The sequence below is a fragment of the Panulirus ornatus genome, chromosome 16, assembly GCF_036320965.1.
Source record: "Panulirus ornatus isolate Po-2019 chromosome 16, ASM3632096v1, whole genome shotgun sequence".
NCBI classification, from domain to species: Eukaryota; Metazoa; Arthropoda; class Malacostraca; order Decapoda; family Palinuridae; genus Panulirus; species Panulirus ornatus.
This window is the reverse complement of record NC_092239.1, coordinates 35,526,998-35,552,710: the sequence shown is the minus strand read 5'-3', so window position 1 is coordinate 35,552,710 and position 25,713 is coordinate 35,526,998. Positions and strand designations below refer to the sequence as shown.

Genomic DNA, 25,713 nt, shown 5'->3' with positions numbered 1-25,713 from the left:
TAACATCATCATTATCGAGATCATTAAAAGTGTTAACAGATAGCCTGTGACACAAAGTAACAAGAAAAATACTGACTGGAAACACTGAAAGCTGCTGTCATAAGTTGGTATGAATTATTCTTTCAGGGAAGCAAGTCTGTCCAGGGTATAGAGCATCCCTGCCCACTTGGTAGACTACTGGGTTGGGACCTGAGCCCCTCAGTTTGGCAAAATATGCTCCCAGAAAAGGAGCTTACATGAACTTGATCTTTCCCCATGAAATGGGGGAAAGCCTTTACAATGATAAGATCGACAGAGAGACAGGGCCATTAGATGTATCTGTATTAGGACTATGACTTACATGCCAAGTTTTGGGTGTGCTGTAGGTCCGATAACAGACACCACTGTAGTTCAGGTAGTTCTGAAGGGGTGGCTCACATGGCTGGAGTGCTCCTGTGTCCGGCCCTGTCAACATGAGTTTGCAGTCAGTAATTATTTTAATCAGTTTATCAACCCATAAATGCTATGGAATGGGCAAGACATATACGGGCACTCTGTAAGTCAAATTACAAAGGTTGGCTGGGGACTTACAGAATACATTTTCCTCCAAAGAATATATTTCCTTCCTTATTCTAAAACACAGCCCATTAACCTCATCTTAAAACAATTTATTTCCCTCCAAGTCAACAGAAAGTACATTACCCATCTTGTCTTAATAGAGAATTCATTACCCCCTTTGCCTAACACAAATTCCATTTCACCCTTTATCTTAGAACCTCCATCCACCTCCTAGTCTATACACTCAGATAAAAGTATAGTACAGAATCTGTTAGTACTCTTATATATGGACAGTAGACTAAAATATGTTAATTGTCAGGGGTAGACTGAGACCCTTTCTTATCAGTGCTGTACACAGACACACAAAAAATACTTTCAGAGTCAGCACATAAAATATAACAACATAATATTAGTCAAGATAAAGATATAGGATGAGGGCCCTTAAGTATTCAGTGCAGGATACAAACACATGAAATGATGAGTAAGGACCTGTTTTAGATATCTGGGAGTGGATTTAGCAGCGGATGGAGCCATAAAGCAGAAGTGAGTCACAGGGTGAGAGAGAGGCCGAAAGGTTCTGGGAGCATTGAAGAATGTGTGGAAGGCGAGAACGTTATCTCAGAGAGCGAAAATGGGTATGTTTGAAGGAATAGTGGTTCCAGAAATGTTATATGGTTGTGAGGCATAAGCTATAGATAGGGTTATGTGGAGGAGGGTGGATGTGTTGGAAATGAAATGTGTGAGGACAAAAGTGATGTGAGGTGGTTTGTTGAAGTAATGAAAGGATAAGAGAGATGTGTGGTAATGGGAAGAGAGTGGTTGAAAGAGCAGAGGAGGGTGTATTGAAATGGTTTGGTCAGATGGAGAGAATGAGTGAGGAAAGATTGACAAAGAGGATATATGTGTCAGAGGTAGAGAGAACAAGAAGTGGGAGACCAAACTGGAGGTGGAAGGATGGAGTGAAAAAGATTTTGAGTGATCGGGGCCTCAATATACAGGAGGATGAAAAGCACACAAGGAATAGAGTGAATTGGAACGATGTGGTATACCAGGGTCGATGTGCTGTCAATGGATTGAACCAGGGCATGTGAAGCGTCTGGGATAAACCATGGAATGTTCTGTGGGGCCTGGATGTGGAAAGGGAGCTGTGGTTTCAGTGCATTATTACATGACAGCTAGAGACTGAGTGTGAACAAATGTGGCCTTTATTGTCTTTTCCTAGCGCTACCTCGCACACATGAGGGGGGAGGGGGTTGTTATTTCATGTGTGGCGGGGTGGCGATGGGAATTACTAAGGGCAGACAGTATGAATTATGTACATGTGTATATATGTATATGTCTGTGTGTGTATATATATATGTATACGTTGAGATGCATAGGTATGTATATTTGCGTGTGTGGACATGTATGTATATACATGTGTATGTGGGTGGGTTGGGCCATTCTTTCGTCTGTTTCCTTGCGCTACCTCGCTAACGCGGGAGACAGCGACAAAGCAAAATAAATAAATATATGAGTGAGGAAAGATTGACAAAGAGGATATATGAGTCAGAGGTGGGGGGGAACGAGGAGAAGTGGGAGACCAAATTGGAGGTGGAAAGATAGAGTTAAAAAGATTTTGAGCAATCGGGGCCTGAACATGCAGGAGGGTGAAAGGCGTGCAAAGGAATGCAGTGAATTGGAACGATGTGGTATACCGGGGTTGACATGCTGTCAGTGGAGTGAACCAGGGCATGTCAAGCATCTGGGGAAAACCTTGGAAAGTTTTGTGGGGCCTGGATGTGGAAAGGAAGCTGTGGTTTCGGTGCATTATACATGACAGCTAGAGACTAAGTGTGAATGAATGTGGCCTTTTTTTATTTTTTCCTAGCACTACCTCGCACGCATGCGGGGGAGGGGGGATGTCATTTCATGTGTGGTGGGGTGGCAATGGGAATGAATAAAGGCAGCAAGTATGAATTATGTACATGTGTATATATGTATATACATACACATATATATACATACACGTCCACACACGCAAATATACATACCTATACATTTCAATGTACACATATATATACACACACAGACTTATACATATATACACATGTACATAATTCCCATCGCCACCTCGCCACACGAGGAATAACATCCCCCTCCCCCCTCGTGTGCGAGGTAGAGCTAGGAAAAGACAACAAAGGCCCCATTCGTTCATACTCAGTCTCTAGCTGTCATGTAATAATGCCCGAAACCACAGCTCCCTTTCCACATCCAGGCCCCACAGAACTTTCCATGGTTTACCCCAGATGCTTCACATGCCCTGATTCAATCCACTCTTGGTCAATCTTTCCTCACTAATTCTTTCCATGTGCCCAAACCATTTCAAAACATCCTCTTCTGCTCTCTCAACCACGCTCCTTTTATTTCAACACATCTCTCTTACCCTTACATTACTTACTCGATCAAACCACCTCACACCACATATTGTCCTCAAACATCTCATTTCCAGCACATCCACCCTCCTGCACACAACTCTATCCATAGCCCACGCCTCACAACCATACAACATTGTTGGAACCACTATTCCTTCAAACATAGCCATTTTTGCTTTCCGAGATAATGTTCTCGACTTCCAAACATTCTTCAAGGCCCCCAGGATTTTCACCCCCTCACCCACCCTATGATTCACTTCCGCTTCCATGGTTCCATCCGCTGCCAGATTCACTCCCAGATATCTAAAACACTTTACTTCCTCCAGTTTTTCTCCATTCAAACTTACCTCCCAATTGACTTGACCCTCGACCCTACTGTACCTAATAACCTTGCTCTTATTCACATTTACTCTTAACTTTCTTCTTTCACACACTTTACCAAACTCAGTCACCAGCTTCTGCAGTTTCTCACATGAATCAGCCACCAGCGCTGTATCATCAGCGAACAACAACTGACTCATTTCCCAAGCTCTCTCATCCCAACAGACTGCGGGATAGAAAGAATACTTCCCACATATTCCCTGCGTGTCGTAGAAGGCGACTAAAAGGGAAGGGAGCGGGAGGGCTGGAAATCCTCCCCTCTTGTTTTTTTCTTTTTTAATTTTCCAAAGGAAGGAACAGAGAAGGGGGCTGGGTGAGGATGTTTCCACAGAGGCCCAGTCCTCTGTTCTTAATGGTACCTCGCTGATGCGGGAAATGGCGAATAGTATGAAAGAAATATATATGCCATTTCCTACATTAGCAAGGTAGCATTAAGAACTGAATGGCATATGATTCTGGCCATGGAGACATAAATTATTTGATGATTCAGTATACACATAGTATATGGACAGCAGAGGCAACAGGGTGGGTAAAGGATCCCAAGAATTCAATATGTATACTAATACAGATATATCATTGGTTGGGTCAGTATATAAGTGTACAGATGGACAGTAGAGCAGCAAATGGGAACCCTGTACATGCAATAAATAAATGCACAATGTATACATACAGTCACCACACATTCATATGAACATAAGAGTCATGTATATGGCAAATCACCGTGGCTGGGTTAACATACATATGCAATGACACAGTGTGTGTGTGTGTGTGTGTGTGTGTGTGTGTGTGTGTGTGTGTATGGGCAGAAGTAAATATAATGGTCATCAATCATCAGTACTTGTTGAGAAACCAATGCTAGAGGGAAAAGTATCAAGTTTTTGATTTGGCCTGTAGCAATGAGTGTTCCCTCTTTGTCCTGTGCATGCCACAAGTCTTGCTCATTGGCCTATCATATACAGTAAGACTCAGCACTATCTCATATTTGTTTATCTCACTTGCTCTTGGCAAAGATGGCAAATATGATTGCCTTAGATAGACAGCAGGTGTCTTCAATATCAAATAAGGCAGTGACAGCAGTGAGACCGACAGTGGATTGTGCAGAAAGGAATCAAAACCAACAATATGAACAAGGGTGTAAGGTGTCTTGGGAAGGGTAATAGGGATGAAAAATTAGTCTCAAAGTGTAAAACTGAAGACAAAAAAACGGGCTGGAGTTACAGTTAAAGCAAGATATACAAAAACAGGTAATGAAGCATAGGTATGCATATATGAATTAGCATGGTACAAAAGATACAAAAAACATTTGGAAGATTCCAAAATATGATTTAAATCTCTGGGTTTAACTCTGAAGCTTCAAGAAAACTGAGGCACATGCTGAATCTACCTTCCTGCTGCTTCTTGCAGACATAACCATTTTTCTGGTCACAGATTGTGTCATCCCACTGGCCATTGACAGCATAGGCCCGAACACATGACATCTGTTGGGAGGAAAGTATTTTCTTTGGTGATGTCACCAGAGACTACATCTGCTGGTGGTTACAGTGATAGCAAGAAGTTTCACCTTTGCCAAGACTGTATCACTGTCGTTTCACAAAAAGAAGTACTGTTCTCTCAATGACCTTCTCACCAAAAATGAATCAATAATTTCCCTGTTCCTGTGTACAGTGCAGTTATAAAGGAATAAGAATCTTTATGATAATACATTGCATGGTGAATTTTTGTGACCTAAACACAGCTTCTGTATTTACTTCTTTTATTGATGCCTTACTACAGAATGGAGGTCTTTTATTGATGCCTTCCTACAGAATGGAGGTCAATTCCACTGTGAGTCTACAAATAAAAGGATTACAAAGCTGATATCAGGCAGTAAAAGCCTCCAGTCAACTAAATTTGCATTCTAAGAGGAGGCTTAGAGTGAGGGATCATTTGATGAGGTAAACAAATGTTGAATGAGCATTAACTATGAACACAGAAAGTACAAGAAATATCAGAATAAAAAGCATGTAACAGTGGATTCATCAAATTAGGAGAAAAAAATAGATTCATCAAAACAATAAGTAAGTGATGGTATGCAAACAACAGAAAACAAATAGAACAAGAGAACCTAATAGATCATAAAGTCTGGCACACTGAGAAGCTCTAAACAAAGGTTATATGGATACATGACAAATTATATTTAAGTGCAAACTGAAGCTGCCTTGTGTAGGCATCAGACCTTCTGCAGTTTACTATTTTCTTATATTCTAATGTTCTCATGAAAGAACAAGGAGTACTGTGTGAAGAATCTTAGCCAATTTTTGATGATAAAGTAACAAACAGAGCTTTGTAAGGCCAAATCTACTCTACTAACCACCTGTTCCTGCCTATTAGGTTCTCCAACTGCCCAGTTGGTGTAGGTAACTGCCGACTGATCTACCCAGTGGAAGCCATCAGTGTTGTGCATACCCAGCCATAGGTCAGTACCAAGCTGCCCCACCGCTGCTGTCAGGTAGGCTGTGGAACAGACAAAGGCAATGCTGTTACTGTCATGGACTATTGGAGATTTAGGGAGGAGGGAGGCTTGCAAGAGTAAGGGAAATCAATTGGAAAGGGACAAGTCATGGGAAGAGTAAAACAGACAATGAAGAACAAGACACAAGAACAGTACTTTGGAACTATAAGACAACGAAAAAAGTAAAGTGAATCCATGATAGTGACCCTGTTAAGACACAGGAGAGCTGCAGACTCAGGCATTACAAAAGATATGTTTTGACAGCCATGAGGATGCCTCAATGGCTTCAAGAGACCCAAGAATAATAATGCTTTGCGAACCAAGGGTTGGGAACCCCTGAAATCTACAACCTTAATACATCTACCTTGTGCACAGCTTAAAGGCTCCTCACACTTTCTCTTCATTCTACATAAGAATTCCTCTCATCAGTTTCCAGCCATTGTTGTACCCATCCAGATGTTCCTTCTAACAAAACTGATCTAGAGGACCTTCACACTAGTATTGGGAATTACACATATTCAGCATCCATTTATCTGTAACCACATGGTATGTTTCACCCACTCTTTGACCACAAACAAATCACAGAAACATACAATAAAAAAGATGTAGACAGCAAGATAAAGTAATAATTGAAGGTTCTGTCTCAATTCTACACAAAAACACAGAGAAAGATGGTGGGGCTGGTGTGTACTGAATAAGTTCTGGGCACACCTACACTCACCTTGGTCCTCGGGAGAGTGGAAGCTAGCAAGGTCAGCTTGACCCTCCAGGTCTTTGCACAACATTCTGGCCTCCTCAAAGGTCTTCTTCTCTGGGTAGAACCGCAGACAGTTACTGCCTGTTGAACAGACATCCATCATACTACATAGAAAGGTATACTTTATAAGTTAACTACCCTAACATACTCTATCACAAGCATTACTGTCTAAACTTACCCATATCATATACAACTGGTATTATAACATGGCCTGAGTTTTAAAATTCAACAGTTTAAATTCAACCATATATCTCTAAGTCTCTGACTACCTAATACATAAAGTACATGACCAAGAAGCCAAACCATCCTTGAATAAAAAGCCAGAGGAAACTTGAACCTGCATGGATCCATCCACTGGGACAAGTGCCATTTGGAAGTTCGGTGGTGGGTTGAGGTGGTAGAGTGGCCCCATGAGGACGCTTACACACATGACCTTGTTGGTAGCCACAGTTCTGGTCATTCCAGTAGCCCTGGCGATGGCTGTATAGGGCAACACAGTCCTCAGCATCTGTCAAGGATACATTGGTACATGTGACGGTACATTTTGACTTAAATTTTCATTTATAAATATTTTCATCATTCATTCATTATACTTTGTTGCTGTCTCCCGCGTTAGCGAGGTAGCACAAGGAAACAGATGAAAGAATGGCCCAACCCACCCACATACACATGTGTATACATACATGCCAACGCATGCACATACACATACCTATACATTTCAATGTATACATACCTACGTATACATATATACACATGTACATATTCACACTTGCTGCCTTTATTCATTCCCGCTGCCACCCCGCCACACATGAAATAGCATTCCCCTCCCCCTGCAAGGTAGCGCTAGGAAAAGACAAATGCCCACATTTGTTCACACCCAGTCTCCAGCTCTCACGTGTAATGCACCAAAACCTCAGCTCCCTTTCCACATCCACATATTTATAAATATGCTTGATATAATTCTTACATCATCCCAGCAGGATGAGAACTATCCTGAGCTATGAGAAACATTAATGGCTACCCATAAAAGGTTCATTCAGTTTTTCCATATCACTTTAGAATCCAAGTATCCTTTCTGAAGCACAGCACAACTGTATAAAAAAAAACTGCATAATACATGCATTATTTGTCTGGAAGAAAGTGCATTCCCAAAAATTATTCTTGCATATCAGTATTATTTCAATGCTTAAGAAATACAAGTATTGACTGTAACGCTATAGGAACCATGACTTAAGTTAAATATAAACAGCAGCTGTAGATGTTAGTTCATACAACATGATAAAAACACTAATATCTGATGCACCAAGCTGTTTTGGTGGGGCATTGTTTTTAAAATAAGAACCAGTGCTTCAGTCTGGATAAACCTAGCAGTGAATTATCAATAGACAGTTTGGAGGTTGATCTATATTCCTTTAGTCTGAATTACTTGGATGCTCATGTAACTTGCATTTACTGTCTCCTCTGAAAAAAGTGACAATTCTCCCACTATTGAAGTATTCATCGGGGTTCAGAACAGTTATCCAGCACTATTCACTATAGTTCAACCAAGGGCAGTACCTACCATACATACTGTTGGGCTCCCCTTTATCCCAGTTATCGAAGTCAAAAGGCGTTTCGTCCACCCATGTGAACCCAGAGTCCATCAATGCTCTCCCACCAATCCAAAGACTCGTGTCAGAAATTCTGAATATCTAGAATACAAATAAGAATTGAACTTTTTTTTTTTATTTCACTATAACTTTACATAATATCCTTTCCCTCAAACACCTACAACTAACCTCCTTTGCGTCTTTGTATTAACAATTTTTCTTATACTCTTCTCTTTCATCTGTCTTCTGTCGACAACTGTAGCAGCTGACTTAATAAAATTGCCAAGGACCTCACAAGTTCATGAATCATCAGTAATGTTACATAGATGTTCATTCAAGTCTTATCAGGAAGGGCATTGTCAGCAGATGTGAATCATTATCATTTTCAATATTTATCTATGTCTATCATTTATTATACTTAACCTCCATCTCCCGTGTTAGTGAGGTAGCACAAGGAAACAAATGAGGAATGGCCCAAACCATCCACATACACATAAACGCCCACACATGCACATATACGTACATATACATTTCAACATATACATACATATACATACACAAACATATACATATACACACATATACATATCCATACTTACTGCCTTCATCCATTCCCTTAGCCACCCCACCACACATGAAATAGCATTCCCCCCAGCTCCAAAAAAAAAGCCACATTCATTTACACTCAGTCTCTAGCTGTCAGGTGTCGTGCAGTGAAACCACAGTTCCCTTTCCACATCCAGGCCCCACAAAACTTTCCATGGTTTACCCTAGACTCTTCACATGCCTTGGTTCAATCCATTCACAGCACGTCGACCCCAGTATACCACATCATTCCAATTCACTCTATTCCTTGCACACTTTTCACCCTCCTGTATATTCAGGCCCCAATCACTCAAAATCTTTTTCACTCCATCCTTCCACCTCCAATTTGGTCTCCCGCTTCTCCTTGTTCCCTCCACCTCTGACACATATATCTTCTTTGTCAATTTTTCCTCACTCATTCTCTCCATATGTCCAAACCATTTTAACACACCCTCTTCTGCTCTCTCAACCACACTCTTTTTATTACCACACATCTCTTCTTACCCTTTCATTATTTACTCAATCAAACCCATCACACCACATATTATCCTCAAACATTTCATTTCTAACACATCCATCCTCCTCCACACAATCCAGTCTATAGCCCATGCCTCACAACTATATAATATTGTTGGAACTCCTATTCCTTCAAACATACCCATTTTTGCTCTCTGAGATAATGTTCATCTCTCCCAGAACCATCGCCCCCTCCCCCACTCTGTGACTCGCTTCCACTTCCAAGATTCCATTTGCTGCGAAGTCCATTCCCAGATATCTCATACACTTTACTTCCTCCAGTTTTTCTCCATTCAAACCTACATCCCCATTTACTTGTCTTTCAACCATACTGAACATTTACTTTCAACTTTCTTCTTTCACACACTTTTCCAAACTCAGTCACCAACTTCTGCAGTTTCACACTCGAATCAGCCGCCAGAGCTGTGCCATCGACAAACAACAACTTACTCACTTTCCAGGCCCTCTCAACCCCAACAGACTGCATACTCACCCCTCTCTCCAAAACTCTTGCACTTATCTCTCTAAACACCCCATCCATAAACAAATTAAACAACCATGGGGACATCACCCACCCCTGCTGCAGACTGACCTTCGCTGGGGACCAATCACTCTCCTCTCTTCCTACTCATACACATGCCTTACATCCTTGGTAAAAACTTTTCACTGCTTCTAGAAACTTACCTCCCACACCATAAACTCTTAAGACCTTTCACAAAGCATCTCTATCAACCTTACCATATACTCTTAAGAACCTTCAACAAAGCATTTCTATCAACCCTATCATATACCTTCACCAGATCCATAAATGCTAAATTCCATCTGTTTTTCTAGGTATTTCTCACATACATTCTCCAAAGCAAACACCTGATCCACACATCCTCTACCTTTTCTAAAACCATACTGCTCTTCCCCAACCTGATGCTTTATACATGCCTTCACCCGGTCATTCAATACCCTACCATACAATTTCCCAGGAATACTCAACAAACTTATGCCTCTGTAGTTTGAACACTCCCCTTTACCTCCTTTGCCTTTGTACAATGTTCCACCAATCCTCAGGCATTTCACCATGATCCATACGTACAGTGAATATCCTTACCAACCAATTAACAACACAGTCACCCTCTTTCTTAATAAACTCTAGTGCAATACCATCCAAACCCACCGCCTTGCTGGATTTCATCTTCCGCAAAGCTTTCACTACCTCTTCTCTCTTAACCAAACCATTCTCCCTGATCTTCTCACTTCACACACCACCCCAACCAATACACCCTACATCTGCCACTCTATCATCAAACACATTCAACAAACCTTCAAAATACTCACTCCATCTCCTTCTCACTTCATCAGTACCTATTATTCCTTCCCTCTTGCCCCTTTCACCGATGTTCCCATTTGTTCTCTTGTCTTATGCACATTATTCACCTCCTTCCAAAACATCTTTTTATTCTTCCTAAAGTTTAACAATACTCTCCCTTCCCAACTCTCACTTGCCCTCTTTTTCAACCCTTGCACCTTTCTCTTGACCTCCTGCCACTTTCTTTCACACATCTCCCAGTCATTTGCACTCCTTCCTTGTAAGTATTGTCCAAACGCCTATCTTTTTGCTTTCACTAACAACTTTACTTCTTTATTCCACCACTCATTACCCTCTCTAATCTGCCTACCTCCCATCTTTATCATGCCACATGCATCTTTTACACATGCCATCAATGCTTCCCTAAATACATCCCATTCCTCACCCACTCCCCTCATGTCATTTGCTCTCATCTTTTGCCATTCTACATCCAATCTCTCCTGGTTCTTCCTCACACAAGTCTCCTTTCAAAGCTCACTTACTCTCACCACTCTCTGCTCTCCAACATTCCCTCTTCTTTTTTGAAAACCTCTATAAATCTTCACAATCGCCTCCACAAGATAGTGATCAGACATCCCTCCAGCTACCCCTCTCAGCACATTAACATCCAAAAGTCTCTCTTTTACACGCCTATTAATTAATATGTAATCCAATAATGCTCTTTGACCATCTATCCTACTCACATATGTATACTTATTACTTATCTTATTTATTATACTTTATCGCTGTCTCCCGCGTTAGCGAGGTAGTGCAAGGAAACAGACGAAAGAATGGCCCAACCCACCCATATACACATGTATATACATACACGTCCACACACGTACATATACATACCTATACATTTCAAAGTATACATATATATACACACACAGACATATACATATATACACATGTACATAATTCATACTGTTTGCCCTTACTCATTCCCTTCACCAACATGCCACACATGAAATAATAACCCCTTCCCCTCATATGTGCACGAGGTAGCACTAGGAAAAGACAACAAAGGCCACATTCGTTCACACTCAGTCTCTAGCTGTCATGTATAATGCACCGAAACCACAGCTCCCTTTCCACATCCAGGCCCCACAGAACTTTCCATGGTTTACCCCAGACACTTCACATGCCCTGGTTCAATCCACTGACAGCACGTCGATCCCGGTATACCACATCATTCCAATTCACTCCATTCCTTGCACACCTTTCACCCTTATTATCATTACTATTATTATCATTATTATTATTATTATTTTTTTTTTTCATACTATTCGCCATTTCCCGCATTAGCGAGATAGCGTTAAGAACAGAGGACTGGGCCTTCGAGGGAATATCCTCACCTGGCCCCCTTCTCTGTTCCTTCTTTCGGAAAATTAAAAAAAAAAAAAACAGAAGGGAGGATTTCCAGCCCTCCACTCCCTTCCCTTTTAGTCGCCTTCAACGACACGCAGGAATACGTGGGAAGTACTCTTCCTCCCCTATCCCCAGGGGTAATTATCATTATTATTATTATTATCATCATTATTAGTAGTATTATCATTATTATTATCATCACTATCATCATTATAATCATTATTATTTTAGATATTCATATGAAAAGAAGTTACATTATCATCGTTGTTACAATCATTAATGCTGCCACAGCTATCATTTTCATTTTGTAAATATTAATCAGGCCATGACAAGGATAAGTGTATCACAGCAACTCCCTTTACTCTGTCCATCCATCTGTCTTTCAGTCTTGTCTTCCTGTCAAAGCACAACTCTACAAATACTCTATATCAAGTTGTCACCAGGTACATGGACTAGCTTTGCGGTACATGGATCAAACCTTCTTACTGAGTTTGAGAGGCCAGTGTCTCAAGGTCAGCCAGTATGAAAGCAGAGAGGGTAAACACCTTGTGGGAGCCAATGTAAACAGTGCTAAATCTCTAAGCTTCTGCAACTTATACCAGCATATATTTACAAAGGTACTGAAAAGGCATAATCTGAAAATAAAAATAAACCAGATGGTTATCAATGACCAAAGAAATTACATTTCTTCTTTTCAGTTTAGAAACACATCCAAGCTAAGACCTGAGACTCCAGCCAGTAGTTCTCCTCATAGGTATGGATGGAGGCGAGCTCCCCACCCTCTTTCCTGCACTGGAGATGGGAGTCCCACCATGTAAGAGGTTCTCCATCAGCCTCAGAGGTCAGCTTGTAGCAGTACTTGTCATACAGAATCCACAACGGGTCATCGTCGCAAGCCACACTTGGGGTCATCGTCAAGGGATGGAGAGTAGTGAGCATCGTCCCTTATGACAGAAAAGCATGATGATTGTACAATGTCTGTCAGGAGCTACCACTGCAGAACTTTGTAACACATAGTGGAAGGCACACATATTAGGGACAGAAATTATGGGAAAACATGCCCTAATCATGGCCAATCTTACAAATATCTAATTATCTATCTCAAACACAAATCAAATGATCCTGTAAGAGGCAGTAACCAAAGGCCAACCTGTCATACATTTGAGGACCCTTCCATGCCTTGTGTGGCAATGGTACCTGGCTCAGCCTTGCAGATGAAGGGCAGATGAGCATCACACATGGAGATGGAGAGTTTAAAGGAATACTTGTCAGCAGAGCCACAGTTCTCTCGGCCATGGAGGCTGTTTGGCTGGTCCTTTGCCCAGCTGATGTAAGTGAACGGTGACCCATCACTCCACTGGTAGCCTGACAGAGAAGGTACACATATGTCATGTTTTCTTCACACATATGACTTAAGAGATCATTTCAATGACCAAGTATACTTTGAAAATGTTCAATATATAATAATCACAAATTGCAGAGCCTACACATTAATGATATAACACATACTGAAGTGTACTGTTATGTCTGTTTGGAAATTCAATACTTCACAAGAACATGACATTCTCATCCCCATACGAATGCTATGTAGCAAAGTCCTTAAACTATTTCCACTTAAATATCTGTCATTCTGCACATAATGACTCTAGTGTCTAGGTGTATGATGTGTTATTTGTCCAGAAGTTGCAACAAACGCCTCTCTTATCAGAAAGATATATGTCTTTCAGCTTCCTCTATTCCATAGGTTTCAGGCTTTCCTGTATATCATTCTACACTTTCCCTTGTGTTTTGGTATTCTTTTGTAACTTATTCAGTTCCCCCTCATGCTCCTTACATCACCTGGAAACTCCTCACCTGTTTCTTCATCAGTTGTGAGCCCGACCCATATGGATTTGTATGAGGCAGGGATTTCTGATAAGTCAGGGAGACTGAAACACAGAGATGTGTATAGTTATCCATTCAGTCAGATCATGTTGATATGCAAGTCGACACATTGGTATAAGGAAAATAGAATCTTTTTTTTTTTTTTGTGTGTGTGTGTGTGTGTATATACAGATTCACTTGGTCCTGGTTCAAGAAAGTTTAAACACCTACATTGAAGAATACTCAGATGGGATATAATCACATATAATACACAGTCTTAAGTAGGCATGGCGAGGTATAAATTATTTCAAAAAGGAATTTCAAATAATACCACATACATGTGAACTACATACATTACTTTTGACCTTAAGAATTAAAGAGTACCTATAATGTACTCAACTTAAGGTAAGAGGGAACTGGAGCCAATGATAGGGGCAGAAAGTGTGGAAGAGAGAAGTACTGACCTCAGGATTGAAAGCAGTTCCTCCGCAGAGCCCAGACTCAGGAGGTGGCCGCCATGGGAGGAACACAGATCCTCTGCCCCAGCCCATGTCTTGGCTTCTACATACACCTGCATCCAATGATCAAAGGAAAAATGTATAATCATTTCTAATAAACACTCAGGAAATAATTCTTGTACATTAAAAATTACCACAGCTTATCAATTACAGACAGAAATGATACAAATTGGTGCACAAAATACTGATATTATCACAGAAATGAAAACACCAAACTAAGGCTATGGAATTAGATGAGCCTCACTGACCCTGTAGCAGTGGTAGCCATGCAGTGTCCAGTCACTGAGGCAGCCACCAGCAGGAGGAGGCAGTGTTGGCCCCAGGGTCGTGGGAAGATGACCCTCCCTCTCGTACTCACCTGGTTATAGGAGAGAGGGTGAGGTGAGGCTGGAAGATACTTGGAAGAAGTGGTAATGAGGTGCACCAACATGTGAGTTGTGAGTATGAGCAAGGAGAGGATTCAACACAGCAGCAGCAGGGGGGGGGGGGGGTTAAGAGAGAGAAAAAAAAAGAAAAAAAGATTAGACAGAGACACTGAGAACAGGATGATAAAACCAAAGTGACTACAAAATGCCAGGCATATAAGGAGAAGTGGAAAAACTGAAAAAAATGAAACGTGCAAGATACGCTGGATACAGAAGTGGAAAGTAGTGAGAGGAAGGGAAACAGATGGACAATATTGTCCCAGCGTGAATGAAAGAAAATGATAGTGTAAGATAGTGATATCATATAAGATCTACAAAAACTTGAAAGAGTTAGTGTAATAACAGTTAGCAAATACAGGGTTGAAGAGGTTTACACATAGAACACTTAGAAAGATATCATCAGTGAATCGTGTTAAAATCTTGAAGACATTGATCTGCGTTTATTATGAGATGATCGCAAGAGAATGAGGGGTGTGCTTGAGGGTGGAGGAGGCCGGGACCAGACCACTACACAGCAGCCATGAGGAACACAAATATTAATTTTCTTAATAAAGGGGGGTTGGAAAGAGATGGCTACCTAATGTGAAATGGAATTAATACCTCAAGTTGTGGAGTTCTGGATGATCAGGAAGACCTGGTTGTGGTGATCAAACTTTTGTCTTGGAAATGTTAGTTGAAAAATGGAGGGAAGGAAAACAGAGTGCATGTCGGTGTCTTACTGTAGGAGAGCATGGGAAAGAATGGATAAAAGGGAGGGTTCATGATATGTCTGGAATTTGCATACTGTTCGAGACAACAACTGAATATGATAGTAGCATTTTACCCCTTAGTGACACTGTATTGAAGAAAGAAGAGGGACTGCAGAAGAGCAATCTTGGTAGAGGATGATACAGTTATTGCTCAATGATTACAAGTGACATTACTACAAGCACATGAAATGAAACATAGAAAGCATATGATATATATCTATTATGGTGACCAAGGGCAATTGCATCTAAATGCTTGAGATATGAAGGTGAAATATCAAAAAACAATACCACGAACTTTGAACATAAGAAATGTACAGATAATGACATCATTAAGATTTGAATCCACTAACAGATATACTGAAGTGGCAGGTTGCAGGGCCTGAGACTCCATGACCCTAAGGGTTTGCCTGTCCCTGATGCCACCACACACGTCCCATTGCGAGGATCTGCAATAATAAAGATCAACATGAATTTCTGAATATTTGGTAAGATGCAAAGGGTATCTTTAAATATCCAGTCTAATAGCTCGTCTAATAGCTCATAAGAGATATTGTTTTGTTTCACAACTGAAACCTTTGCCTCAGCATGCTACTGTACCTAAAACAAGTGAATGAGGAAGACCACATTCAACATATACACCGAAGTGCATACAATAAGTGGCAAATGTTGAATAATGTATAACATTTACAAACTCTAGACTTAATCTAACTCAGTAGGTGAGACCAGACTGACCTGGCTGGTTGATGCCCCACTGTGTGAAAGTCACAGTATCCTGACTGACCCACTGCAAAGTGACAGAATCATCGGAACTCTTATTGCCAGCGAGACCAATCCACACTTTGGAGCCCAGCTGACTCAGCAACACAGACAGGAAAGCACTCTCAGCCCTGTGGGACAAAATTTTAAGTGAAGCTCTACAAAGGATGCATGTATGCTGCTGTCAAAGCATAATAAATTGATTCATAAAAACACACATGCTTATCTTCAAGATACAACGATAGAAGGCACTTTTTATCAGATTATGGTATGTCTACATATTATGTGCTGAATGTCAATTTGAGTGGTTATGATGGGAAAGAACACACACATTCTCCAAAAGGATATATAAAAGAAAACAGCCTCATTGTTTTCAAAAAGAAAGGTGCACATGATGCAGAGTTAGGAATATAGAAATGGTAGAAGACAACAAAGAGAGTCACCAGAGGCCTTAATGGCTAGAGCATTCCAGGATATACAAACCTCCACAATGCCCCAGGACAGAAGCAGCCCTTTAAGATACAACAAGGTTGAGTAACAGCCAACCAACAACCTCCTGTATACTCAGACAGTGCCCCTTTAGTGCCATCAGCCAATTAGGAACAGATGCACTGGTACCCATAAAACAACAGCCACTCCTCCATATATCACTCATCTGGATTCAGCCTCTCCTCACCTTACTAGCTCTCCCTTACCATCTAATCTTCTGTTTTCAGTCTCTGGCCCTTACCACCTTTCCTCATTTTAGCACACACTATCCCTGCTTCAATACCTAGATCCAGCTTCTCCTCACTCTCTGACCTCCCACTGGCCCTACTGGTTACAAGCACTTTCCATGTTCTAGAGAGTTCTAAATAGCTGTTTTACAAAACAGTTAGAGTTTTAAATATCAAGTTTGCACAGTCAGACATGAACGTGTTACAAGGCCTGCTCTGCATTTTCAAATCATAAGCTATGGGACCCTCTCCCCCAGTAAACACCACACCAGATCTACTTAATCAGATAGTATACCGTGAACAAAACAAAAGATGCATACATGTAGCTAAAGCATTATTTAGTAAGGAACACCAACCAAACATCAACAACCAGAACATAGGCCAAGACACGATACTGCATTTACACACCTTAGCATCAAGTTACAAAAAATAAGGGCACAGCACTACATGCATGTCTGTCTACAGCATTACCAAGCCTCACCCAGCTATCTACAATCATTCCCAGTTGCTCCACCAATCTCTCCACATCAAAATGCTGAAATAACCCTTGCAAGTAAGTTACACACAACCTACATACCCATATAAAAAAAAGAGATATTAACATCTTTTGGAAAAGTAACAACTGGAGGGAAGAATTTCCTGCTCCAGTGCTCCCATGCCTTTTAGTTGCCTTCTATGACACACAGGGAATACATGGGAAGTGGACTTAGCAGCAAATGGAACCATGAAAGCAGAAGTGATCCATAGGGTGGGTAGGGGGCGAAGGTTCTGGGAGCGATGAAAAATGAAAAAAAAAAAAAAAAAGAGAGAATATTATCTAGGAATGCAAAAATGAGTGTTTTAAGGAATATTAGCTATAGACAGGGTTGTACATAGGAGGGTGGATGTGTTGGGAATGAAATCTTTGACAACAACACGTGGTGTGAGTTGGTTTGATCGAGTAAGTATTGAAAGGGTAAGAGTAATGTATGGAAATAAAAAGAGTATGGTTGAGAGAATAGAGGAGGGTGTTTTGAAAAGGTATGGACATATGGAGAGAATAAGTGAGGAAAGGTTGACAAAGAGGATATATGGGTCAGAGGTATAAGGGAACGAGGAGAAATGGGAAATCAAATTGGAAGTGGAGGGATAGAGTGAAAAAGATTTTGAGCAATCGGGGCCTGAACATACAGGAGGGTGAAAGGCATGCAAGGAATAGAGTGAATTGAAACGATGTGGTAGACTAGTGTATTACACATGATAGCTAGAGACTGAGTGTGAACGAATGTGGCCTTTGTTGTTTTTTCCTAGCGCTACCTTGCGCATGCATGGGGGGAGGGGTGCCATTTCATGGCAACGGGAATGAATGAAGGCAGCAAGTATGAATATGTACATGTGTATATATGTATATGTCTGTGTATGTACATGTATGTATATGTTTGAAATGTATAGGTATGTATATGTGCATGTGCGTATATGGGTGGGTTGGGCCATTCTTTTGTCTGTTTCCTTGCGCTACCTCACTAACGTGGAAGACAGCGACAAAGTATAATAAAAATAATGATAATAATAATGGGATGTATCTAGGGAAGCGGTGATGGCTTGTGCAAAAGATGCTTGTGACACAAGAAGCATGGGAGGTGGGCAGATTAGAAAGGGTAGTGAGTGGTGGGATGAAGAAGTAAGATTATTAGTGAAAGAGAAGAGAGAGGCATTTGGACAATTTTTGCAGGGAAATAATGCAAATGATTGGGAGATGTGTAAAAGAAAGAGACATGAGGTCAAGAAAAAGGTGCAAGAGGTGAAAAAGAGGGCAAATGAGAGTAGGGATGAAAGAGTATCATTAAATTTTTGGGAGAATAAAAAGAATTAAAAGAATAAAAAGCGGAATGCTTGCATAATGCCATTGTACAAAGGCAAAGGGGATAAGAGTGAGTGCTCAAATTACAGAGATATAAGTTTGTTGAGTATTCCTGGGAAATTATATGGGAGGGTATTGATTGAGAGGGTGAAGGCATGTACAGAGCATCAGATTGGGGAAGAGCAGCGTGGTTTCAGAAGTGGTAGAGGATGTGTGGATCAGGTGTTTGCTTTGAAAAATGGATGTGAGAAATACTTAAAAAAGAAAATGGATTTGTAAGTAGCATTTATGGATCTGGAGAAGGCATAAGATAGAGTTGATAGAGATGCTTTGTGGAAGGTATTAAGAATATATGGTGTGGGAAGTTAGTTGTTAGAAGCCAAGAAAGTTTTTATCGAGGATGTAAGGCATGCGTACATGTAGGAAGAGAGGAAAGTGATTGGTTCTCAGTGAATGTCAGTTTGCGGCAGGGGTGCATGATGCCTCCATGGTTGTTCAATTTGTTTATGGATGGGGTTGTTAGGGAGGTGAATGCAAGAGTTTTGGAAAGAGGGTCAAGTATGCAGTCTGTTGTGGATGAGAGAGCTTGGGAAGTGAGTCAGTTGTTGTTCACTGATGATACAGCGATGGTGGCTGATTCGGGTGAGAAACTGCAGAAGCTGGTGACTGAGTTTGGTAAAGTGTGTGAAAGAAGAAAGTTGAAAGTAAATGTGAGCAAGGTTATTAGGTACAGTAACGTTGAGGGAAAAGTCAATTGAGAGGTAAGTTTGAATGGAGAAAAACTAGAGGAAGTGAAGTGTTTTAGATACCTGGGAGTGGATTTGGCAGCGGATGGAACCATGGAAGCAGAAGTGAATCATAGCGTTGGGGAGGGCGCGAAAGTTCTGGAAACATTGAAAAATGTGTGGAAGTCGAGAATGTTATCTCGGAAAACAAAAATGGGTATGTCTGAAGGAATAGTGGTTCCAACAATGTTATATGGTTGCGAGGCGTGGGCTATAGATAGAGTTGTGTGGAGGAGGGTGGATGTGCTGGAGATGAGATGTTTGAGGACAATAGGGTAAGAGAGATGTGTGGTAATAGAAAGAGTGTGGTTGAGAGAGCAAAAGAGGGTGTGTTGAAATGGTTTGGTCACATGGAAAGAATGAGTGAGGAAAGACTGACAAAGAGGATATATGTGTCAGAGGTGGAGGAAACGAGGAGAAGTGGGAGACCAAATTGCAGGTGGAAAGATGGAGTGAAAAAGATTTTGAGTGATCGGGGCCTGAACATGCAGGAGGGTGAAGGCATGCAAGGAACAGAGTGAATTGGAACGATGTGGTATACCGGGGTCGACATGCTGTCAATGGATTGAACCAGGGAATGTGAAGTGTCTGGGAGCCTTGAAGAATATATATATGGGAGTATGGGAGCAGGAGGCTGGAAATCCTCCCCTCTCATTTTTGATTATCTGAAAGAAGGAACAGAGGAGTGGGCCAAGAAAGGATGTTCCTCAGGGGCTCGGTCCTCTTTTCTTGGTGCTGCCTCGCTGGTGCGGAAATGGCGAATAGTACAAAAGAAAAGAAAGAAATATATTTTTTTTTTTCGTACATATTTGCCTTATCCCGCATTAGCGAGGTGGCTTTGGGAACAGAGGAGTGAGCCTTGAAGGGTGTGTTCTCACTGGGCCCACCTCTCCGTTCCTTCTTTTGGAAAATTGTAAGTGGGAGGGAGGGATTTCCAGCCCCCCGCTCTGGGAGTGGATTTGGCAGCGGATGGAACCATGGAAGCAGAAGTGAGTCACAAGGTGGGGGAGGGGGCGAAAGTTCTGGGAGCGTTGAAAAATGTGTGGAAGGCGAGAACATTATCTCGGAAAGCAAAAATGGGTATGTTTGAAGAAATAGTGTACCAACAATGTTATATGGTTGCGAGGTGTGGGCTACAGATAGAGTTGTAAGGAGGAGGGTGGATGTGTTGGAAATGAGGTGTTTGAGGACAATATGTGGTGTGAGGTGATTTGATCAAGTAAGTAATGAAAGGGTAAGAGAGGTGTGGTAATAAAAAGAGTGTAGTTGAGAGAGCAGAAGAGGGTGTTTTGAAATGGTTTGGTCACATGGAAAGAATGAGTGAGGAAAAGATTGACAAAGAGGATATATGTGTCAGAGATGGAGGGGACGAGGAAAAGTGGGAGACCAAATTGGAGGTGGAAGGATGGAGTGAAAAAGATTTTGAGCGATCGGGGCCTGAACATGCAGGTGGGTGAAAGGCATGCAAGGAAGAGAGTGAATTGGAATGATGTGGTATACTGGGGTCGACGTGCTGTCAATGGATTGAGCCTGGACACGTGAAGAGTCTGGGGTAAACCATGAAAAGTTTTATGGGGGCCTGGATGTGGAAAGGGAGCTGTGGTTTCGGTGCATTATACATGACAGATAGACACTGAGTGTGAACGAAATTGGCCTTTGTTGTCTCTTCCTCGTGCACATGCAGGGAAGGGGGTTGTCATTTCATGTGTGGCAGTGTGGCAACGGAAGTGAATAAAGGCAGCAAGTATGAATTATGTACATGTGTATATATGTATATGTCTGTGTATGTATATGTTGAAATGTACAGGTATGCATATGTGCATGTGTGAACAGGTATGTATATACATGAGTATGTGGGTGGGTTGGGCCATTCTTTCGTCTGTTTCCTTGCGCTACCTCGCTAATGCAGGAGACAGCGACAAAGTATAATAAATATCCCTGGGGATAGGGGATTAAGAATACTTCTCACGCATTCCTCACGTGTCGTAGAAGGCGACTAAAGGGGACGGGAGTGGGGGGCCAGAAACCCTCCCCTCCTTGTATTTTAACTTTCTAAAAGGGGAAACAGAAGGAGTCACGCGAGGAGTGCTCATCCTCCTCGAAGGCTCAGATTGGGGTGTCTAAATGTGTGTGGATGTAACCAAGATGAGAAAAAAGGAGAGATAGGTAGTATGTTTGAGGAAAGGAACCTGGACGTTTTGGCTCTGAGTGAAACGAAGCTAAAGGGTAAAGGGGAAGAGTGGTTTGGGAATGTCTTGGGAGTAAAGTCAGGGGTTAGTGAGAGGACAAGAGCAAGGGAAGGAGTAGCACTACTCCTGAATCAGGAGTTGTGGGAGTATGTGATAGAGTGTAAGAAAGTAAATTCTAGATTGTCATGGGTAAAACTGAAAGTTGATGGAGAGAGATGGGTGATTATTGGTGCATATGCACCTGGACATGAGAAGAAAGATCATGAGAGGCAAGTGTTTTGGGAGCAGCTGATGAGTGTGTTAGTGGTTTTGATGCACAAGACCGGGTTATAGTGATGGGTGATTTGAATGCAAAGGTGAGTAATGTGGCAGTTGAGGGAATAATTGATATACATGGAGTGTTCAGTGTTGTAAATGGAAATGGTGAGGAGCTTGTAGATTTATGTGCTGGAAAAGGACTGGTGATTGGGAATACCAGGTTTAAAAAGCGAGATATACATAAGTATACGTATGTAAGTAGGAGAGATGGCCAGAGAGCGTTATTGGATTACGTGTTAATTGATAGACACACGAAAGAGAGACTTTTGGATGTTAATGTGCTGAGAGGTGCAACTGGAGGGATGTCTGATCATTATCTTGTGGAAGCGAAGGTGAAGATTTGTGGGGGTTTTCAGAAAAGAAGAGAGAATGTTGGGATGAAGAGAGTGGTGAGAGTAAGTGAGCTTGGGAAGGAGACTTGTGTGAGGAAGTACCAGGAGAGACTGAGTACAGAATGGAAAAAGGTGAGAACGAAGAAGGTAAGGGGAATGGGGGAGGAATGGGATGTATTTAGGGAAGCAGTGATGGCTTGCGCAAAAGATGCTTGTGGCATGAGAAGCGTGGGAGGTGGGTTGATTAGAAAAGGTAGTGAATGGTGGGATGAAGAAGTAAGATTATTAGTGAAAGAGAAGAGAGAGGCATTTGAACGATTTTTGCAGGGAAAAAATGCAAATGAGTGGGAGAGGTATAAAAGAAAGAGGCAGGAGGTCAAGAGAAAGGTGCAAGAGGTGAAAAAGAGGGCAAATGAGAGTTGGCATGAGAGAGTATCATTAAATTTCAGGGAGAATAAAAAGATGTTTTGGAAGGAGGTAAATAAAGGGCGTAAGACAAGGGAGCAAATGGGAACTTCAGTGAAGGGGGCTAATGGGGAGGTTATCACAAGTAGTGGTGATGTGAGAACGAGATGGAGTGAGTATTTTGAAGGTTTGTTGAATGTGTTTGATGATAGAGTGGCAGATGTGGGATGTCTTGGTCGAGGTGGTGTGCAAAGTGAGAGGGTTAGGGAAAATGATTTGGTAAATAGAGAAGAGGTAGTAAAAGCTTTACGGAAGATGAAAGCTGGCAAAGCAGCAGGTTTGGATGGTATTGCAGTGGAATTTATTAAAAAAGGGGTGACTGTATTGTTGACTGGTTGGTAAGGTTATTTAATGTATGTATGATTCATGGTGAGGTGCCTGAGGATTGACGGAATGCTTGCATAGTGCCACTGTACAAAGGCAAAGGGGATAAGAGTGAGTGCTCAAATTACAGAGGTATAAGTTTGTTGAGTATTCCTGGTAAATTATATGGGAGGGTATTGATTGAGAGGGTGAAGGCATGTACAGAGCATCAGAGTGGGGAAGAGTAGTGTGTTTTCAGAAGTGGTAGAGGATGTGTGGATCAGGTGTTTGCTTTGAAGAATGTATGCAAGAAATACTTAGAAAAGCAAATGGATTTGTATGTAGCACTTATGGATCTGGAGAAGGCATATGATAGAGTTGATAGAGATGCTCTGTGGAAGGTATTAAGAATATATGGTGTGGGAGGCAAGTTGTTAGAAGCAGTGAAAAGTTTTTATCGAGGATGTAAGGCATGTGTACGTGTAGGAAGAGAGGAAAGTGATTGGTTCTCAGTGAATGTAGGTTTGCGGCAGGGGTGTGTGATGTCTCCATGGTGGTTTAATTTGTTTATGGATGGGTTGTTAGGGAGGTCAATGCAAGAGTTTTGGAAAGAGGGGCAAGTATGAAGTCTGTTGTGGATGAGAGAGATTGGGAAGTGAGTCAGTTGTTGTTCGCTGATGATACAGCGCTGGTGGCTGATTCATGTGAGAAACTGCAGAAGCTGGTGACTGAGTTTGGTAAAGTGTGTGAAAGAAGAAAGTTAAGAGTAAATGTGAATAAGAGCAAGGTTATTAGGTACAGTAGGGTTGAGGGTCAAGTCAATTGGGAGGTAAGTTTGAATGGAGAAAAACTGGAGGAAGTAAAGTGTTTTAAATATCTGGGAGTGGATCTGGCAGCGGATGGAACCATGGAAGTGGAAGTGAATCATAGGGTGGGGGAGGGGGCGAAAATCCAGGGAGCCATGAAGAATGTGTGGAAGTAGAGAACATTATCTCAGAAAGCAAAAATGGGTATGTTTGAAGGAATAGTGGATCCAACAATGTTGTATGGTTGCGAGGCGTGGGCTATGGATAGAGTTGTGCGCAGGAGGGTGGATGTGCTGGAAGTGAGATGTTTGAGGACAATGTGTGGTGTGAGGTGGTTTGATCGAGTAAGTAATGTAAGGGTAAGAGAGATGTGTGGAAATAAAAAGAGCGTGGTTGAGAGAGCAGAAGAGGGTGTTTTGAAATGGTTAGGGCACATGGAGAGAATGAGTGAGGAAAGATTGACCAAGAGGATATATGTGTCGGAGGTGGAGGAAACGAGAAGTGGGAGACCAAATTGGAGGTGGAAAGATGGAGTGAAAAAGATTTTGAGTGATCAGGGCCTGAACATTCAGAAGGGTGAAAGGGGGGCAGGGAATGGAGTGAATTGGATCGATGTGGTATACCGGGGTTGACGTGCTGTCAGTGGATTGAATCAGGGCATGTGGAGCGTCTGGGGTAAACCATGGAAAGCTGTGTAGGTATGTATATTTGCGTGTGTGGACGTATGTATATACATGTGTATGGGGATGGGTTGGGCCATTTCTTTCGTCTGTTTTTAATTTTCCAAAAGAAGGAACGGAGGGGGCCAGGTGAGGATATTCCAAAAAAGGCCCAGTCCTCTGTTCTTAACGCTACCTCGCTAATGCGGGAAATGGCGAATAGTTTGAAAAAAAAAAAAAAATATATATATATATATATATACTATTATTTTTTTTAAGTTGTATTCCTCATTCATACTTGCCATTTCCTGCATTAGCAAGCTAGTGTGAAGAACAGACGACTGAGCCTCAGAGGGAAAAAATCCTCACTTGGCCTGCATCTCTGTTCCTTCTATAAGAAAAGTAAAATAGGTGGGGAAGATTTCCAGCCCTCTGCTCCCACCCCTCTCAGTCGCCATCTACAACATGCAGGGAATAAATGGGAAATTTTCTTTCTCCTCTGTCACCTATCCATAGGTACAAACATTTGTTTAGCATTAACAGCATATAAACCAACCTATCGTTGAGGACCACCAGGGAGCCATTCATACTAGTGCAGATGTTGTTGGCATCCAGCCAGCTGTGAGAGAACCCAGGGAAGCTGTAGCAGGAGCGTCCATACTCTCCATCGCCCTGAGGGTATAAATTTCAAGGTCAGATTGGTACAGGAGCAAAATACATGATAATATTTGATAATATTTTTTATCTTTTTTATCACACTTTGTCGCTGTCTCCCGTGTCAGCGAGGTAGCACAAGAAATCAGATGAAAGAAAGGCCCAACCCACCCACATACACATGTATACACATAGACATCCACACATCCACAAATATATACCTATACATTTCCTCCCCTCTCATTTCTTTTTAATTTTCAAAAAGAGGGAACAGAGAAGGGGGCCAGATGAGGATATTCCCTCAAAGGCCCAGTCCTCTGTTCTCAACGCTACCTCACTAATGCTGGAAATGGCG

At 41.7% G+C, this 25,713-nt stretch overlaps 1 protein-coding gene across 3 annotated transcripts in view; it reads right to left on the bottom strand.

The window, feature by feature from the left end:
• The window catches only part of LOC139754254 (macrophage mannose receptor 1-like), a 77,247-nt gene that overhangs the window by 14,196 nt on the left and 37,338 nt on the right, over window positions 1–25,713 (bottom strand). For 2 of the 3 annotated variants that reach the window (XM_071671594.1, XM_071671596.1), the window contains 14 exons: window positions 25,261–25,376; window positions 16,268–16,422; window positions 15,886–15,981; window positions 14,610–14,719; window positions 14,308–14,414; window positions 13,835–13,908; window positions 13,178–13,345; window positions 12,704–12,924; window positions 8,142–8,271; window positions 6,918–7,088; window positions 6,545–6,661; window positions 5,683–5,825; window positions 4,717–4,810; window positions 341–444 (listed from right to left, as the gene is read on the bottom strand). In XM_071671594.1, the coding sequence (XP_071527695.1) occupies window positions 341–444; window positions 4,717–4,810; window positions 5,683–5,825; window positions 6,545–6,661; window positions 6,918–7,088; window positions 8,142–8,271; window positions 12,704–12,924; window positions 13,178–13,345; window positions 13,835–13,908; window positions 14,308–14,414; window positions 14,610–14,719; window positions 15,886–15,981; window positions 16,268–16,422; window positions 25,261–25,376 (1,806 nt within the window). The remainder of the gene's footprint in view (window positions 1–340; window positions 445–4,716; window positions 4,811–5,682; window positions 5,826–6,544; window positions 6,662–6,917; window positions 7,089–8,141; window positions 8,272–12,703; window positions 12,925–13,177; window positions 13,346–13,834; window positions 13,909–14,307; window positions 14,415–14,609; window positions 14,720–15,885; window positions 15,982–16,267; window positions 16,423–25,260; window positions 25,377–25,713) is intronic. The other variant, XM_071671595.1, reaches the window with a different exon arrangement.